This window comes from Schistocerca piceifrons, chromosome 5, assembly GCF_021461385.2.
Source record: "Schistocerca piceifrons isolate TAMUIC-IGC-003096 chromosome 5, iqSchPice1.1, whole genome shotgun sequence".
Lineage (NCBI taxonomy): Eukaryota > Metazoa > Arthropoda > Insecta > Orthoptera > Acrididae > Schistocerca > Schistocerca piceifrons.
Genome location: NC_060142.1, coordinates 602,236,824 through 602,257,640, shown reverse-complemented (window position 1 = coordinate 602,257,640; position 20,817 = coordinate 602,236,824). Strand labels below are relative to the sequence as shown.

The 20,817-nt window shown below is 39.8% G+C and overlaps 1 protein-coding gene across 1 annotated transcript in view; it reads right to left on the bottom strand.

The window, feature by feature from the left end:
• Window positions 1-20,817, bottom strand: part of LOC124799160 (trichohyalin-like) — a 177,472-nt gene that overhangs the window by 100,294 nt on the left and 56,361 nt on the right. Inside the window, exon 2 of the mRNA XM_047262699.1 lies at window positions 672-783. Within this exon, the coding sequence (XP_047118655.1) occupies window positions 672-783 (112 nt within the window). The remainder of the gene's footprint in view (window positions 1-671; window positions 784-20,817) is intronic.

Genomic DNA, 20,817 nt, shown 5'->3' with positions numbered 1-20,817 from the left:
CGTCGATTACGGTATTTGAGTTTCTACCATCCAAAAAACGTGTGCTTATTGTTGTACACTCATGTGTCATGAACACGGAGATGTAATAGTAACAAAATTAAATAAAAGTAAGTAAACGGCTGTGTACACTCTGAATGTATGTACGGTGCTATGTAGTCTTGAGGCTGGAACGAAATACGAATTAGGCCTATGTGATCTTGCAGAAATAAATTAGAACAAAATAGACGGTTGCGTACCGCCTGAAGATATGAAAGGTGTTTCGTATTCTTGAGGCTAAAATGAAATGTGAAATAATCCTACGTGTTCCTTTTCCTTCAACTGCCATCACAGCAGTCGATCTATTCTTCGCATCCACTGCACGTAGTATTTTTCTAAGGTCTGTACCTTCCAACTGTATTGGGAAAATTTCCGCCAGTTAATAACGTGTGATCACGGGTGCCGCTTTCAATTAACTACAGCTAAACGATTCTGGTCCAAACCATCATAATTGCATAATCAGCATAACTGGAAGTACCAGATTCAGTTAATTAGCCATACAGTTCGACATTCATCAATTGCTTCATCGTTCGACTCTCTTGCGGCCCCATGTCCTCAACCAGGTGACGGATACAAACGTGTAGCACCTCACGCCTCCTTTGCAAAGAGCGGACTGTAAACACACAGAGACAAACCTGGGCGACCCGTGCGCGCATCTGCTCCAGCTTGTCCCCGTCAGCTCGCAGCATGCGGTCCACACACTCTGCGGTCAGCGCCGAGTCCTCCTTTTGCAGCATGTCACGCAACCTGTCAAAAAGGAACTACATTACTAACTGCCCAAAATTACAGCATTACAGCTACAGTGACATCGTTAAAAGAAGACCCATTTATAGTCTAATTATTTGTCTGTGCATTTCCCACACAAGTGAAGCGAGAATAGGGAACCATGATGGCAGAATGTTCACATCATACCACAAACACTTTCCCAGTCACTCCTGAATGTATTTCAACGGCTTTACGAGACATTTAATGAGGTAAAGCTCCAGGTCTTTTAGTATACATCCAGAATTCCCTCTGCACTGTGATAAATATGCTAAAAAAAGGCTGCACCAATTTTTCTCCAACATTCTGCAAACAAGGTCCATTCCACGACAGGCTGAGATCATTGGTAACTTAAAACCCGGGAAACCCAACAACAATGGAAACGGTCGAGAGGCAGCACAGCTATACCAAAAGATGTATCCTCACAGATACCAACCACATCATATAACATTCCAAGCACTTTTTGGGCGTTTGTATGGTCATGGGTCGTTTCGGACAGACGAACGTGCACGGAGGTGGCGGACTGTGCGCATACCAGATTTGAAGGACCAGATTGTACAGGATATTGAGACGAACCCGAGTACAAGCTTGATGCAAGTGATCGGCCGACGCAGTGAAAGAGTGCGGCAATCCAGTGCCACGTGTGAACGCATGTGTTGCATCCCATGGAGAGCACTTTTTACACTTGTTGTAACGTGGATGCGACGCTGCTCCGTGCTGTGTTCTGGGACAATTTGCTGTCGTTGCCGGCACACCATTCATTTTCGGACACATCTGCATCTACATCATACTCAAAAAGCCACCTAATGGTGTGTGGCAGAGGGTAATTCCGGTACCATTATCTGATTCCTCCAACCCTGTTACACTCGCGAATAGTATGTGGGAAGAATGATTGTCGGTAAGCCTCTGTATTGGCTCTAATTTCTCGAATTTTCCCCTTGTGGTCAATATGCGAGATGTATATGGGGGGAAGTAATATGTTGTCTGACTCCTTCTTAAAAGTGCTGTCCTGAAATTTCAGTAGTAAATCTCTCCATGATGCACAGCGTCTCTCTTGTAATGTCTGCCAGTGCAGTTTGTTTAGAATCTCCGTAACGCTCTCTCGCCTGCTAAACGACCCCGTGACGAAACGCACCGCTTTTCGTTGGATCTTCTCTATCTCGTCTATCAGTCCTACGTGATAGCGATCCCATGCAGATGAACAATACTAAAGAATCGGGCGAACAAGCGCCTTATAAGCCACTTCTTCCATCGATAAGTTACATTTCCTTAAGATTCTTCCGACGAATCTGAGCCTTGTGCCTGCTTTTCCTACTATCTATTTAATGTGGTCACTCTACTTAAGATAGCTCTGGATGGCTACGCCTAGATATTTTACGGCAGACGCTGTCCCCAGCTGTTTATCATGAATAGTGTAGCTGTGCAGTAGTGGATTTCTTTTCCTATGAATGCGCAATTTGTTACATTTATTTACGTTCAGGGTCAGCTTCCAGAGTCTGCACCATCAATTCTCTGAAGTCATAAGGCCATTTTTTCCTCCATTTCCAGTCAGGAATCCGTCCCTGCAGATTGTTTCTTCTATTAATGTTCACACTGTACGATTTAATGCCGCTGTAGATACTTAGAGCTACCTGTGCGATGTTGGGCGGAAGGGCAGAACCCCTCTTCCTCTCAGGAATAACAACCTGCCTGTGCTGCTCTTAAGACTGGAATCTCGGCATGGAAAAGTTTCCAGTCTTCGCCGCCTACGTCATCACCATTGCCTCCAGGCCTCCCTGGCCACCATCGCCTTTTCTGCCAGTCCTAGCTGCAAGTTCTCGCTGCCAGTCAGTCATCGCCAGTGACTGTCAGTCTACAATCTCTGCTGTCACTCTTCGTCTACATGAGCCAGTCACCACACTTTCATCGCCTGTTTCTCACTGCCATCGGTGCGCCCTATCTAAGATGCATCAATCCACAATCATCTACACCCGCCTGTATTCCACTCCCATCTCCACTTACTCTTTCACACCCTGCCCACTGTCTGCTCCTGCTCTTCCCAACTTTCCCGTCTTCCCAATACTCGGATGACTCAACTCTTCTTCCCAATCACACACTGCATGCCCAGGTTTAAATGACTTCTCATTTGCAGATGACTAACTTTTACAGCGATGAAAAAGCCTTTATTATTTTATCACTAAAATTAAAAATGCAGCAACCCTCAGCTACCTGAGTACTATGATGTTGTTGGTGTCTTTGCAGCAGCAACTCAGCATAGCATCGTTGGGCCGCTTTTCCATTACATTAAAAGAACGCGAACACGAGGTGCATACCTGTCAACACTTCGTCAGCAGGCCTGCCCATACTATTACGTACTATTATATTTCATATTTTACATTCCATTTCACACATCTGGCCAAATTTACAAGCGAATCTCCATGGTCTTGATTTTAATACCTTAAAAGCTAATAATTCAAATGGTTCAAATGGCTCTAATCGCTAAGTAACTTAACATTTGAGGTCATCAGTCCCCCAGAATTACAACCACTTAAACCTAACTAGCCTAAGGACATCACACACATCCATGCCCGAGGTAGGATTCGAACCTGCAACCGTAGCAGGAGCGCGGTTCCGGACTGAAGCACCTAGAACCGGTTCCGGACTGAAGCACCTAGAACTGCTCGGCCACAGCGGCCGGCGCTAATAATTGATGAAGTAAAATTTCTATGTGTCGTATGAAGCGACAAGCTGCGGAGTATATGCTAGCATCAACACTATACCACTACAAGTACTTTAATTGTTTTCGGGGATCTCCCCAACAGAATAGCAAGAGCGCGCTATGAGGAAGTTCTTCACTTTAGACTTTCCCCAACGGAATAGCAAGACTGAGCCATGAAGAAATTCTTCACTTCAGACTTAAAACTGCGTGAATTATTCCTATAACTTTATAAATATTGTGCCAGCTCATTGAAAATGGACGAAGCAGAATTCTACTCGCTTTTCTGCACAAGGGTCAAGAAACTACGATCTAAATGCCGGTCCGACTTCTGCCTAGTGTCAACTGAGTGAAAGCTACTACTTTTTCAGAATAAGCTCATAGTGTTAACAACAAACAACATTAAGGGAAATGTATATTCGGAAGCCAGTGTCAGAATTTCCAGATTTCTTAACAGGGTTTGACAAGACGTTCGCGAAGTTACACCACATGATGTATTACTGGAACTGCACGTTTCTGAACCAAAAAGTACGTTTCCTGAATGGCAAGAGTTGCCACCAGAACATAGTGTCGAATGTCATAAGCGAATAAAAAAAAATCAAATTAGACTTATTTTCGCGTTCGACTATCACTTATTTCTGATGCTGTCCTATCATGTTCTACCTGTATTATTATTAGCGTACAATTAACACTGGTAGAAAAATAAATCGAAAGTGGGACCGATCAGTACTGAATCCAGCGTGAGGACTAAAAGTGAAGTGGGAAGTAGCACTGTCAACAGTAAATACCATAACTGAATAGAACAAGTGGTTCTTCTTCTCCAAAGAAGGCACACAGCGTATTCTATCAACATTTGCAGTTTTACGTAGATATTTCCAGTGCAGTACAGTTGCAGAGATAGACAGGCGTAAGAACTCAAATGCAATCACCCCCGTAGCAAGCCAGTGGAGTTCTGGGGTTCCGTTAAGCGAAATGCTCATAAAGTATTCCTAAACAGCTTCCGAAATTTTGTCAGTGGGATTCTCGTTCACCCTGTATATTCCTGGGTGAACTGTTTCTAGTCCAATCTTGTCTTCAACTTCCCTGCAGGGACGGTATGTAAATAGCTGTAAAATTTTCTGAAAATCTTCCATGAAACCGATTCTTGATATTTATACAGAGATAAATTTGACTAAATAGACGTCTTTCTTATAACGTCTACTACCTGCAAATGTTCATTACTTCGTGTTACATTTCCACCAATAAATAAACTTGCGATAGTCCGTGTTATCATATCCTGCACACTTTGAGTGTGCCCATTTCAGGCTTGTGGATCTAGCGCACTCGATCAGAAGCGCCTTCGAACGATGAAGATACAATTTGGTTTGAGCACTCAGTGTTTTCGTCTTTGGCACCATTTCTGAAATATCTTCACACAACTGTTACGACAACCTATTAAAATGTAAAAGTTTCCCCTACGAAAATGTAACATACCCCCCGAAAATGAACACAAAACCTTTAGCTACGACGTTTCTTTAAAACTTAACGTAAAATGAGAAAAGATACCTAAAGTGGAGGACTGATGTAATATTGGAGGTATTTGCAGCAGGCTGATAAGAAAACAGATAAGTCGACAACTCTCCAATTTCAGTGCTTAACATTCTAATTGATAAGTTCTGTGGTTCTGCAGCTACTCCATGATTGCGCTTGCAACATTTCCATCTTTGTTGCAGAAGTCTTCGACTGCCGCTGTTGTGCTGCTGTGACGGTGGTTTTAGCATATCAGTCAATAAGAAGACATGCTTGGAGCTCGGAACTCAATCACCGCATTGCCTTGAAGATGACTGGAAGCTTCAAAGCCGAAATATGGCAAGAAGAAGTGCTAATGTCCTGAATGCACAGTATTAATCAACTCACGTTCTTCCTTGATAACACGACAGTAAAACAAAATAGAATCTTTCGTCATTTTCAGGGAATTCACTTGCATCATAGGGCCCAAATCACTGATTGCATATGAAATAATAAAATGTAGGTAAATCATTTTTATCTTATTTAGGAATATCGTGAGTCGTTTATTATTCTCCAACTCTTCTGATACGATTTAGAGTTTGCTTAAGAAATTACGCAGGAAGTTTTCTCTAATTATGACTAATAGGGAAAGCATGTAACGCCAGAGAGCACAAGCGTGAGGACTAAGAGTGAAGTGGGAATTAGCGCTGTTTTGCTAGTGAAAATTTTCCGTAGCAGTTAATGTTGAAATGAGATTGAGTACGCAGCATCACGGAAATCAGTTGCAATTATCGTACCACTGTAAATACGACAACTATGCTGACAATATTCCATTTCAATAAACCGCCAATATTACAGGTACTGCTGGAATTCCGCTTTTGATTAGCTGCACATTCCTGTGTATTTAGCGATAAAATTAAATGACCAGTCCCGCTAATTGAAGTCACTGTGCTTCATTATAATGTAACTGCTTAACATACGCAAATTCAAGTTCAAGAGATGATCTGTTGTGCCATGCCTTCCCACAGTTAATTGTTCTCATCAGTATGAAGGATGCCCTTGATTTACATACAAACTAAAAATGGAGTTTTACCATGTCACTACAAGCCAAAAAACACTTGTATTTTGTTACTGTTTTTATTAGTAACGTTTCAAACATCCCTTGTTCGTCAGGAACCGTTCAGTTTACACAGGTACGTAACATTATTATGTTAGTTTTCTGGTCACATTTAGAGACTGACGCTTATGACAAATTTGTTATCCGCTGTTACTGAGACTAAAGCTTAGGACACTGCGAAAAATGTGAAGCATTGCTTTATATAGTTTGTTAAAGTCTTTCTTTCTATCTTCTTACTATCTAAAAATTCTAATTACCGTTACTACAAAGTGGTTACAGGGTGAAACCAGAACTCCATCGAACAAACTTTCTAAGGTTGATCAGGATTACTTTCTACGTATTTTGCTATACGGGACTTACGGCCTCCGGAAGCTCGATTCAGAGTTATAGCATTTCGTTTGGTTTCTTGTGAAAATTTGCTTTGTATCTGCATTTCCCTGAAAAAAGTGCACAACGGCGCAAATGTCAACGGTGTGGGCTGTGTATCTTGTTTCCATTCGCCCACGTACCTACTTTTCACATCACTAGTAATCACTTTACTCTTTGGCTTGAGGCTAGTATTCAGTACTGTTTGGTTCTGCCTAGGGTTTGTTATTGCGGCAGGGTTAGTTGTGATCAAACAGACTCACACAGGTGTGTGTATAGATTTACTGAAGGAAAGCTTGCCAGTATACACCTCGTACACGGCCTCACTGAAAGGAATGTTACAGCGGAACAACGTAGCTACGCTGCGCTGTCCCCGTAGTGGCGGCAGACACATCGCTGTACAGTGTTTCATCTGAGGTTTGCTGCATTACTCTGTGTTGTGTAGTGTACGTTTCGGTTAATGCGTATTACAGGCTTCTTCACTGCTGTAGAGGCACACACCTTTCATTTCATGAACTGTTCCAGATACCGAAACGCGCTTTTTTTTTTTTTTTTTTTTTTGGCAAATTTATCTCTTCTAAGGGGCAGCTTTTTGCCGATCAAGATTGTCAAGGAGGTATTTTTTAAAAATAGTCTAATGTAGCACCCACATCTTTTTAGGATTAAGGTCAGTTCAAAAGAAATCATGTAGTTTTCTCATATCAGACGGAAGTGATCTTTCACATTAGTACCATTGAACTGTATCTAGTGTTGTTTGCAGTGGCAATTGCTATATACCGCAGTACATTGCAAAGAACAAAAATATAATTACACTGTAGTTAGTACTATAGTAGTTGCTAGGCTGTTATTAATTTCTTTACAAATTTTTTTTATTAGTTTCGTGAAACTTTACGGAATATATGTTATGCTTAAAAATACTAATTTTCATAAATGGGATAACCATAGAACTAAACATATTCTGTGTTTAAAAATTCTTTTAGTACATTATCTAAAGAAGTATACGTGATGTCACACTGTATATGTCACTTATAAATCTACGACATGTAACAGTAAATATAAAGTACAGGTCATAGTTACAATTGTTCCTTTTTATGTAACACCGTTCTTCTACACTGTATGTCTACAAAATGAGTTGAAATTTGTTGCAACTTTCAGATCATTCTTTCAGCAACGTATCGGTTATAATATAAATTGTGCTTCGAAATCTTTGCATGATAGATCACGTGATGGAAACAACTTTGGTTAGAGAAAAGATGCCCGCTGGCACTTCCTGTTGACGATAGGTGTCGGTTTATTCAATTCGTCAGCCATAAAACGACGAGATTTCATCTAACTTGTAGGATCTACTAACGAGGTGGGCTACATTTGCATACTGGCGACCCAAGTAATTCATAAAGTTATTTTCAACAGTAAAACCTTAATAATTGGTGTCTCCAAGCAGACAAAGGTATTTTATAAGCTGTGCCTATCCCCTGTCACCCATAGTAGATGACTGGATTGTTGGTAACAAATATTGGTTACCATTGCTGCAGAGTGCCTACGCCTTGTCGCCTGTCATGGGCATAACTGATTATAAAAGACGCCTAGTATCGCCGGGAAGTGTCGACAGCGAACATTTTTTCTCTAATAAAAGTCGTTCCCAATTTTGTCATCGATCATCCCTATACGTCTGCTGCAAGGGCTTTGTGACACTCCCATACAGGGTGGCCAGAAACAGCCTCAAAAGCTCAGAAGGATGTTGCAGCATAATATTCTGCAGAGAAATAATTCTTAAGGAAAAGATTCGATACGTTGTGCCGTTTCCGAGTTAATTAGCACTGAAGTTAGTCAAACAGGCCATTGCGCACACAACTTCAAGAGCCTTCAAGTGCCCCGCTGATTCAATTAATGTCAGTAGTTCTCACAGCGTAGATGACAACACTTGACTGCCCAGCCATTGGCTCGGATTCGGTCCTTAATACCGTCCCCTGTCCTATTTTGCTATCGCTATCTTGTTCAGTTGTAGGGAACGAATAGAAGAACAGGTTTGGCGACGCCGTCTCTTCATTCGCGTGTGCACTGACCTGACTGGCTACCTTCCATGCCAGTTAACTCAGAAACATTTTTTCTTAACAATTATTTCTTAGCGCAACATACCCTGTAGTAATCCTACAAGCTTCTCAGATTGTTTCTATGTAGTGTTGCAGGTATTAGTGCAGACTTTTTATAATTTTCTTTGAGATAGGGTCTGCAGCGGCCATCATTCTTTTTATTACTTCTTAATGCCTTCATCAGCCATTCTGTTTATTTCAAATGCAGTTGTTCAATTTCGGCCATAGGCTATTTTCAGCTATCTATGAGCAGGTATTTCTATTGATGGTTGAGGACAGTGTACTGAACATTACATCACTCTTAGTAATTATAGCTATTACAAGTCGAATGTTTTTAGGTTCGGTAGTACTTCCAGTACATTTGGCAAGAACAAGCCATAAGTGCTTATTTTCCCATGGGCATCAGGTTTGATGTTAAAGTGTGGCTGTGTTGACACAAAATGGCAAGTCGATACTGACAGACATATTCCACTTAGGGATGCAGTTAAGATAATGCAGAATACATCAGGTAGTAGTGAAACATGTGACGCATCTGTGGGAAGACTATAAAACACAGTAGAAAAACAGTCAACACACTGGTGTATGTACATGCTAAGTGTATGCCTATACATGGTGTTACAAAAAGGTACGGCCAAATTTCAGGAAACATTACTCACACTCAAATAGAGAAAAGATGTTATGTGGACATGTGTCCGGAAAGGCTTAATTTCCATGTTAGAGCTCATTTTAGTTTCGTCAGTATGTACTGTACTTCCTCGATTCACCGCCATGATTTCATACGGGATACTCTACCTGTGCTGCTAGAACATGTGCCTTAACAAGTACGACGCAACATTTGGTTCATGCACGATGGAGCTCCTGCACATTTCAGTCGAATTGTTCGTACGCTTCTCAACAACAGATTCGGTGACCGATGGATTGGTAGAGGCGGACCCATTCCATGGCCTCCACGCTCTCCTGACCTCAACCCTCTTGACTTTCATTTATGGGGGCATTTGAAAGCTCTTGTCTACGCAACCCCGGTACCAAATATAGAGACTCTTCGTGCTCGTATTGTGGACGGCTGTGATACAATACGCCATTCTCCAGGGCTACATCAGCGCATCAGGGATTCCATGCGACGGAGGGTGGATGCATGTATCCTCGCTAACGGAGGACATTTTGAACATTTTCTGTAACAAAGAGTTTGAAGTCACGCTGGTACGTTCTGTTGCTGTGTGTTTCCATTCCATGAATAATGTGATTTGAAGAGAAGTAATAAAATGAGCTCTAACATGGAAAGTAAGCGTGTCCGGACACATGTCTACATAACATATTTTCTTTCTTTGTGTGTGAGGAATGTTTCCTGAAAGTTAGGCCGTACCTTTTTGTAACACCCAGTATATACCACGAAGATGACGTGCTACAGACGTGAAATTTAACCTACAGGAAGAAGATGCTGTGATATGCAAATGATTAGCTTTTCAGAGCATTCACACAAGGTTGGCGCGGGTGGCGACACCTACAACGTGCTGACATGAGCACAGTTTCCAACCGATTTCTCATACATAAGCAGCAGTTGACCGGCGTTGCCTGGCGAAACGTTGTTGTGATACCTCGTGTAAGGCGGAAAAATGCGTACCATCACGTTTCCGACTTTGATAAAGGTCGGATTGTATCCTATCGCGATTGCGGTTTATCGTATCACGACATTGCTGCTCGCGTCTGTCGAGATCCAATGACTGTTAGCAGAATATAGAATCGGTGGGTTCAGGAGGGTAATACTGAACGCCGTGCTGGATCCCAACAGCCTCGTATCACTAGCAGTCGAGATGACAGGCATCTTATCCGCATGGCTGTAACGGGTCGTGCAGCCACGTCTCGATCCCTGAGTCAACAGATGGGGACGTTTGCAAGACAACAACCATCTGCACGAACAGTTCGACGACGTTTGCGGCAGCATGGACTATCAGCTCGGAGACCATGACTGCGTTTACCCTTGACGCTGCATCACAGACAGCAGCGCCTGCGATGGTGTACTCAACGACGAACCTGGGTGCACGAATGGCAAAACGTCATTTTTTCGGATGAATCCAAGTTCTGTTTACAGCAACATGATGGTCGCATCCGTGTTTGGCGGCATCGTGGTGAACGCACATTGGCGTATCCCCCGCCGTGATGGTATGGGGTGCCATTGGTTACACGTCTTGGTCACATCTTGTTCGCATTGACGGCACTTTGAACAGTGGGCGTTACATTCCATATGTGTTACGACCCGTGGCTCTACCCTTCATTCGATCACTGCGAATCCCTACATTTCAGCAGGATAATGCACGACCGCATGTTGTAGGTCCTGTACGGGCCTTTCTGGATACAGAAAATGTTCGACTGCTACCCCGGCCAACACATTCTCCAGATCTCTCACCAATTGAAAACGTCAGGTCAATTTTGGCCTGGCTCGTCACAATACGCCAGTCACTACTCTTGATGAACTGTGGTATCATGTTGAAGCGGCATGGGCAGCTGTACCTGTACACGCCATCCAAGCTCTGTTTGACTCAGTGCCCAGGCGTATCAAGGCCGTTATTACGGCCTGAGGTGGTTGTTCTAAGTACTGATTTCTCAGGATCTATGCACCCAAATTGTGTGAAAATGAAATCACATCTCAGTTGTCGTATGATATATTTGCCCAATGAATACCCGTTTATCATCTGCATTTCTTCTTGGTGTAGCAATTTTAATGGCCAGTAGTGTATATACAAGGGTTTATAATGATTTTGTGAACAGTTCCAGATATCGAAAAGATGTTTTCCGCAATATATGCAATAGTATGCTGAAGGAGTTTCAACCGAGATATTGAAATAAGTATCGTTTTTTTAACGGAACGGGGTTCTTTTCATAATTGCATTCAAACTCTTGGAAAGACCACTACAGTGAAATAGCCCTAGTTAATACTGACTTTGAAGCATTTCGTAAGAGAATCTGAGAAATGTAATAAACCAGTAATGCAGTGCGGGAAGAGTTGGCCATTGCAAAGTAAACATCGCCAAGCATGGCTCTCATGCCAAACTTCTTTCTTATATGCACCATACACACCTACACTACTAAGGAAGAGCCGTATGTCGTATACGACGTAAATATACTGTCAGCTATGAGTTTTTTGTATGGAACTACAGCATATGCCAACTTCTGGCGCTTAGGAAAACTACGAAAATTGGAAATGTGTGTACAGGATTTAGTGGAAGAAACTACAGTTTTGCTAGGCAGTTTTCCATTCAAAGCATTGTCAGGGCAATGGCCTGTTTGACTAATATCTATGCTAATTAACTTAGAAAGGGCACAACGTATCGAATCTTTTTCTTATCAATTACTTCTCAGCACAATACTATCCTGCACCATCGTTATAAGCTAGTGAACTCATTCCTGGACACCCTGTATAGAGAGTGTTTCTCTTCCTTCGATTACAGCGCTATCTTGCTCTTGCCACATGTACTTGGAGGTACTGCCCAACATAAAAAGATTAGACTTGTAATAGCTACAGCCGAAGTTGTATGGCTGCATATGAAGTAAAGAGATTGGCAGCTGAAGGCATCAAGAAATAATTCAAACAATTAATCGCAGCTGCAGACGCTATCGCAATGAAAATAATAGAAATAGCTGCACTTATACCAATCCACCCCACATAGACAGGGTGGTCAGCGAGCGTTTTGTCTCTAATAAACTTGTTCTCATGATGTGATCTATGACCCCTACATGTTTCATGCTAACACTTCGAAGCACCACTAATGTGATAGCCAAAACGTTGCTGAAAGAGCGTCCTCAAAGTTACAACATATTTCAACCCACCTAGGAAATATGTAGTGTAAAAGAGTGATGTTATATAAAAAGAAACATTTTTACTTACGTCCTGTGCTTTACATTTGCTATTACATGTAGCTTTATAACTGACACATTCATTGTTACATCATATATAACTAATTAGATAACTCAGTAAAACAATTTCCAGCCATGCAACATGTCTAGTTCTAAGATGATCTCACTTACGAAAATGAATTCTTCTAAGTATGATATATGTATTCCATAACAGCTTCATAGAAACAATATATAAAATAAGTAAAAATTATTAAAAATCTCTGGATACTACTATAGTACTAACTATACCATAATTATAGTTTTGTTCGTTACTATGCACTGTGTTATATATGAGTAAATTTCCAGTGCATATAACCCAACAACGAATTGTTTGGAATAGATTTGAAAGATCTGGTACAAAAAAACGCTATTCCTTTGAACTGACCTTAATAGTAAGAAGAGTACCAGGTTAATCGTTTGACACAAGAGCATCTAGGCCTTTTATCCAATTTACCAGTGGACCATTCTGTTGGTACCAAATTAATTATTTGCTGTGCAATATCGACTTATTTATGTATAAGAAGACGAAGGGGAGTGGCGTGTAGCTACACCTCGACAGTCAATTAACATCTATCTGTTTAATGATTTCAGTGCATGATTAGAAATAAGGGAAAGGAAGTTAGTACTGCCAACAGATTGCACCAACAGAAGTGCGTTGGAAAAGGAGGCTGGCAACCAAGGATAATTTTACCTGATGATGATTATCGATACTTCTCAGACGTGGTGGCCTAGGCTTAGCATGCACTATCTAGTGCAGCGTCCAGTGAAGCATGAACGTGTTTACGCGTCAAATCTTAGAACAGTCTGATTAAATACCAACGACCCCTTCTGACTACTCCTGCTATTTCCTAAAATCATGGGTTGGTGTTCAGTACTGTGCTAGGACCTCATTTAAAGAGGGGTTCACTGTCGGTCTGAACTTTTAGTGATGAAATCACGCCCAAGGACATGCATTATATGCAAAAAACATGAGATTCTTTCTTCTATAAACTCGAACCTAGGGGGTGAGGTAAGAAGTCATCTACAGTTCACCATGCCTAATCTCAGCTATGTGTGTGTCATAGTATCCGTCGCTAGCGTGCACGTTGCACTGTCTTACTGTCGGTGTCGGCTTTTTGCCACAAAGTCACAGTCATCCTGCAAACTGCTCATTTAGGGAAGCATTTCGACTGGAAATGTTTTCATTTGTGTAATTTATTTATTTATTTTTATTTTTTTTAATAATGAATTTTGCAGCAGATTTTCGTCGATAGCTCTTTAGAGTTATGAATGACAGCCTTGAAAGTGGAAAAAATAGAACAGGCTGAACTTGTAATGCAAGAACTAACAGTGTTACAAAAAGCTTCAAGATCACCTGAAGTATGTAAAAATACAGGGTCTCGCAATTTTTCTGGAAAACTGTGTAATTTCTTAGAAACATAGACAGAATGAGTAGACTGAGGTGGCAGGTTCTGGCTCAACCATGACTCACTAGCCCACTCGCGTAGTTCCACCGCTTTCGAGCCAAAACGTAACCAGAACCTACCAACACAATCATCTATAATCCAATTTTCATGTCTAAATCACTTTCTTCTCACAAAAACTGGACATAAGAAAATAAATAAAATGAATTAGGGTGAATGTAAGAAACTACTACATAAAAAGAGCTGTTCAGAAAAATGAGAATTGACGACTTTTTCTAATTGACATACCAAATTTATCAATTTTCATTTCCTCTATCCTTCTGAAAATACTTCAAAATGAAATGCAAACATGGTGTAAATATTTCTTTAACTTTTTCTGATTTGTTATTCAATTATGTAGTTCAAAATTTTCAGTAAGTATTCTGTGTTGTGCATCATAACTTAAATTTTTCGTACCATGCATAATTAAATACGCTGAACTTTCAGTAGGAATTTTTTCATTAAATGTTGCACATAGTTTCATAGTCGTTTTCTGTGAAGATACAATATTCTCACTACGAGGCATATTAATCACATAGATAGGATAGTTCATTATGAAATTACATGGAGTTACGTCAGTGTCTGATTTGAGTAGTGTAACTCGTTTAAAATACGTCATATGCTTTGAGGAGATTATTTAGAGGATTAATATTTCACATTTCCTGTAAGAAAATTCCGTTTCTTTCATTTTTCAATTATACATTCTATAGATCAACATGGTAGGATAATGAAGGGTCAAGTAACTCATTATTTTTCCTATTTGTCTGATATGAAACGAATACAAAATATGGCATATCAAATTCCACTGAGCTATAGTGATTCATGATATGTAGTTCGAAACTTATCTTGCCACTCAATCCTACAACTTTTACAATTTGTAGTTCATAAAAAGGTTTTGGAACTTCACGCTTTTTAAGAATATTTTCACATTTTTCTAACTCATAAATTGCTTCATATTTAACGATTGGTACACAAACATTCGTTGATTCTACTTAAATTTTCCTTTCTTACGAAGCGGAACTTTAATTTCAACTCCAGCGTCATTATAATCAGGCCATCTAAGAACTGCATCTCCAGAAACAGAAAATCTAGTAAAATTACTGTTAAATCTCCTTCCCACATAATTTCTTTATAATCCTTACAAAATCCATCAAGCATTGATAATGGAATAAGTACTTTTTATTTTTCCATTAATAAGGATATGTTGTTCCAAGCTTATTTTATCAGTAACAGATGAAGTCAAATATAATGTAGCTGTTTATGAATCAACAGGATGTTTGATTCTAGATAGTATATTATTTCCTTTCTTTATGGTCACAAAATCATACAGCTTTGCCAAATAATTATTGATATTTTTTTTATTTTGTTTTAAGTCATATGTTACATAATCTGATCTGATCAATCACAATTAGCTATAACAATTCTAAAGTTCATGTATAACTGTGCATGATTTAGATGAACCCATCGATGTATTTCACTCTCTGTATTGTTGTTGGGAGCATTTAATTATTTTTTGTTTTCTCATTCAGAGGGAATGAGTAAAATTGATTGATATTGTTCATCATTTATAAAGGACAAAATTTATTAAGACATTTTCAAAACAACTGTTACATAAATACCTTTAAAGTCAATCAGATCATAATTTTCATCAGTTATAGTAATTTCTAAAGCTTGAATAGGATAAAAAATAATAATATTTACATGATAATGTGTTTCATAATTTATTGGTTTTCCAAATTCAGCATTTGGTTGAAATGAAGCAGTAACATTAGTCTCTCTATGAAAATAATCAGTATGATGAACAAACTTTCGTGAAGCATAATTAAAATTTATATTAATTAATTCAAGTGGAATAACTTTAGGAACATCTTTAGCAACAGTTCTTTTATTAGTGTCAATAGTTTGTTTATTAAATAGTAACACACTTGCAATATTATTGTCTTTTATGGTAATGTATGATTTTACATTACTTTCAATAACAACTCTATTTATAATTTCATCTGCTTTAACCCTTTGACTGCTGGAGGTGCACCATCTGCTTGGCGCGCTGAGGCGCCACGGCCTGCAGCGTAATCCAGCTACCTGCACTGCATGCCTGTCCCTTGGAGCCGCCACTGGGACCGAGTCGTACCGCGTTGCCCAACCCGCCCTGTGCTGAATACTTCTCGGCTAATTACGACTTGTGCGGAGCCAACGTGAATTTTTGGCAACTTTGAGCTGTAATATCTAGGGCAATAGCTTTTGTAAAGAAATCAAACTTCACCATTTCGTACATATTTATGCTTTCTCTTCAGAATAATAATGTAAAGAATTTTACTAGCCATATTGAGCCAGAAAACTGTAGGTAAATCGGCCAATAAATAGGTGCCCGAAATAATTTCAAAGTTTGGTTTCTTGCATCTCCTGAACTAATGGTATGACGAACGTGAAACTTGGCATGTAGTAACCTAACAACACAAGGTTCTTAAATAAAAAGTTTCATTTCCATAGCACTTTCTAGTACTGAATGAATTATGCGCAAAATTGAAGATTTTGTAAAAACGTCAAAAATCGATATTTTCCTTCTGGTTGTGCTAAGAAACTATGCTCTGTAAAACATACCAATCTGTATAACTGGAATTAAAGTTGGGCGCGAAAATCAGGCCCGAAAACAATGTAAACTTCGTAATCGCATATTAAGTAGAGAGAACGCATGATGAAAATGAAATTTAGAGTGCAATATATTGACAGCGCAAGGATAAGGAACAAGAATTTTAATTCCGCTACTATTATCCAATAATCTACAAATTAGTCGAAAATATGTTGATTTTTATGAAAAGATGAAAGCAGCATATATTCTACACTTCTTTTACAACAGAGGCAAGGTAGCAAGAAAATTCGAACTGAGAACAGAGTCTTTACTTTGGTTTGTTGTTTCTCGTTGATCAAAGGCGGTTAAATCATTTATGAACAAGAGGTTTGGTACAAGTAGACCGAATGTGATGTATATTTGTACTATTAAGGAGCATGGAATGCCAGATCCCTTAATTGGGTAGGTAGGTTAGAAAATTTAAAGAGGGAAATGGAAAGGTTAAAGATGGATATAGTGGGAATTAGTGAAGCTCGGTGGCAGGAGGAACAAGACATCTGGTCAGGTGAATACAGAGTCATAAATACAAAATCAAATAGGGGTAATACATGAGTAGGCTTAATAATGAATAAAAAATAGGAATGTGGGTAAGCTACTACAATCAGCATAGTGAACGCATTATTGTGGCCAAGATAGATACGAAGCCCACGCCTACCACAGTAGTACAAGTTTATATGCAATCTAGTTCCTCAGATGACGAAGATAATGTATGATGAGATAAAAGAGATTATTCAGACAGTGAAGGGAGAGGAAAATTTAATAGTCATAAGTGACTCGAATTCGATAGTAGGAAAAGGAAGAGAAGGAAACCTAGTAGGTGAATATGGAATGGGAGTAAGGAATGAAATAGGAAGCCTCCTGGTAGAATTTAGCATATAACATAACTTAATCATAGCTAACACTTGGTTCAAGAATCATGAAAGAAGGTTGTATAGATGGAAGAGGCCTGGAGATAGTACAAGGTTTCAGATAGATTATTTAATGGTAAGACAGAGATTTAGGAACCAGGTTTTAAATTGTAAGACATTTCCAGGGGCGGATGTGGACTCTGACCATAATTTATTGGTCATGAGCTGCAGATTAAAACTGAACAAACTGCAAAAAGGTGTAAATTTAAGGAGATGGGATCTGGGTAAACTGACAGAACCAGAGGTTGTAGAGAGTTTCGGAGAGAACATTAGGGAACGATTGAGGCAAGAAATATGGTAGAAGGAGATTTAGTAACTATGAGAGATGAACTAGTGAAAGCAGCAGAGGATCAAGTAGGTACAAAGACGAGGGCTAGTAGAAATCCTTGGGTAACGGAAGATACATTGAATTTAATTGATGAAAGGAGAAAATACAAAAATACAGTAAATGAAGCAGACAAAAAGGAGTACAGACGTCTCAAAAATGAGATCGACAGGAAGTGCAAAATGGCTAATCAGGGATGGCTAGAGGACAAATGTAAGGATTTGGAGGCATATATCACTAGGGGTAGGATAGATACTGCCTACAGGAAAATTAAAGAGACCTTTGGAGAAAAGGGAACCACTTGTATGAATATCAAGACCTCTGATGGAAACCCAGTTCTGAGCAAGGAAGGCAAAGCAGAAAGGTGGAAGGAGTATACAGTGGGTCTCTACAAGGGCGATGTACTTGAGGACAATATTATGAAACGGAAGAGGATGTAGATGAAGATGAAATGGGACTTATGATATTGCGTGAGGAGTTTGACAGAGCACTGTAAGACCTAAGGCCCTGGGAGTAGTTAACATTCCATTAGCACTACTCACGGCCTTGGGAGAGCCAGCCCTACCATCAGGTGAGCATGACGTATGAGACAGGCGAACTACCCTCGGACTAAAACGAGAATATAATAAAACCAATCCCAAAAAAAGCAGGTGTTGATAGATGTGAAAATTACCGAATTATCAGTTTAAGAAGTCACGGCTGCGAAATACTAATACGAATTCGTTACAGACGAATGGAAAAACTGATAGAATCCGACCCTGGGGAAGATCAGTCTGGATTCCGTAGAAATGTTGAAACACGTGAAGCAATATTGACCCTGTGACTTATCTTAGAAGACAGATTAAGGAAAGACACACCTACGTGTCTAGTATTTGTAGACTTAAAGAAAGCTTTTGACAACGTTGACTGGAATAGACTCTTTCAAATTCTGAAGGTGACAGGGATAAAATACAGGGAGCGAAAGACTATTTACAATTTGCACAGAAACCAGATGCCAGTTATAAGAGTCGAGGGGCACGAAAGGGAAGCAGTGGTTGGGAAGGGAGTGAGACAGGGTTGTAGGCTCTCCCCAATGTTATTCAACCTGCATATTGTGCAGGCTATAAAGGAAACAAAAGAAAAAAAGGAGTAAGAATTAAAATCCATGGAGAAGAAATAAAAACTTTGCGGTTCGCCGATGACATTGTAATTCTATCAGAGACAGCAAAGGACCTGGAAGAGCAGTTGAATGGAGTGGACAGTGTCTTGAAAGGAGCATATAAGATTAACTTCAATAATAGCCAAACAAGGATAATAGAATGTAATTGAGGTAACTTGGGTGATGCTGAGGGTATTAGATCAAGAAATGAGACATTTAAAGTAGTAAATGAGTTTTGCTATTTGGGGAGCAAAATAACTAATGATGGTCGAAGTAGAGAAGATACAAAATGTAGACTGGCAATGTCAAGGAAAGCGTTTCTGAAGAAGAGAAATTTGTTAACATCGAGTATAGATTTATGTGTCAGGAAGTCATTTCTGAAAGTATTTGTATGGAAGTGAAACATGGATGATAAATGGTTTAGACAAGAAGAGGTTAGAAGCTTTCGAAATGTGGTGCTACAGAAGAATGCTGAAGATTAGATGGGTATATCACGTAACTAATGAGGAGATATTGAATACAATTATGGAGAAGAGAAATTTGTGGCACACCTTGACTAGAAGAAGGGATCGGTTGGTAGGACATGTTATGAGGTATCAAGGATCACCAATTTAGTATTGGAGGGCAGCGTGGAGGGTAAAAATTGTAGAGGGAGACCAAGAGATGAATACACGAAGCAGATTCAGAAGGATGTAGGCTGCTGTAGGTACTGGGAGATGAAGAAGCTTGCACAGGATAGAGTAGCATGAAGGGCTGCATCAAACCAGTCTCTGGACTGAAGACCATAACAACAACAATAACGATAAAAGAAATTAACCGACCATGTTACGTGCTAATAATTTAAATGTATCTTATGTAGATTAATACATGGGTTTGGTTATATTGGCGCAATGTATTCGATGGAATTACATTTGCCACAGTACAGATATTGCGCTATCTCAATCACCAAGTCCGTTCATTTTGCCAGTAAATTGCTACATATGAAGAAGTCAGGCTTCGTTTGAATAATTTTACACCTGTTGCATCTATTTTCCATCCTTCTTTTCGATCAGGGCTTTGGACCAGCTCTTGAGAAGTTAAAAACAGATTTATATTTTTTTTTACATTTTTGCCTTTTTTTAGTAATTCATTCAGAAGTGTCAATAAATTGTCTCAGATTTAATTCCCAATTACTAGTAATGCTTCTTGTATGATATGTCTCAAAGCAGGGTACTACACATAATGGTACATTGCAAGTTTTGCATTCGTATCTAGCTTCCCGGCGCACTTTCCGTTTCCCGCAAGCCACATATCTGCGCATTAGCGTACTTTTCTGTGAATGTTTCCTCACGATAACCGCCGGAAAATGCCTCCCTGTAAATCGCAGACGATTCTCGCCATCGTAGCGCCTTACCCTACCAGCTTTTTTCCGTTCTGCAGCATATTTTTCTACAGTCTCCCTTACGAGAGAAAGGTGAAACTTTGCGAGTGCAATTTTTCGCCCTGTTATCGACCAGCGGAGATCATGAGCATTTAGAACGCACAAATCCATAACGTAAATGAAATATTTCTTGTACCATTTCGGTCTTACGCACTGATCCCACTGAGCTTAGTAACACGTCAAAACAATCAACTGCACCCACACTCGAATAGTAATGTACAACTCATTGTAATTTCTTTACTTTTTCGCGAGTATTTCTGTCAGACCTCTCTCTTTCAACCATTTGTGTTGGTCAACATGCACACTTCACTCTTATCGCACCACTTGATAGCAAGGACCTTGTCAGTGAACTTAAACTCACTTTCCCCTCGTTTTAATTTCTTCTGTAGTTTTGATATGTTGTGCCTATTCTTACGAACAGTGTCACATGCTACTGTTCCATGGTTGTGAAGCCAGAAAAACAGGTCCGGGCTGGAGTACCAATTATCGACACATAGAATATGACCCTAT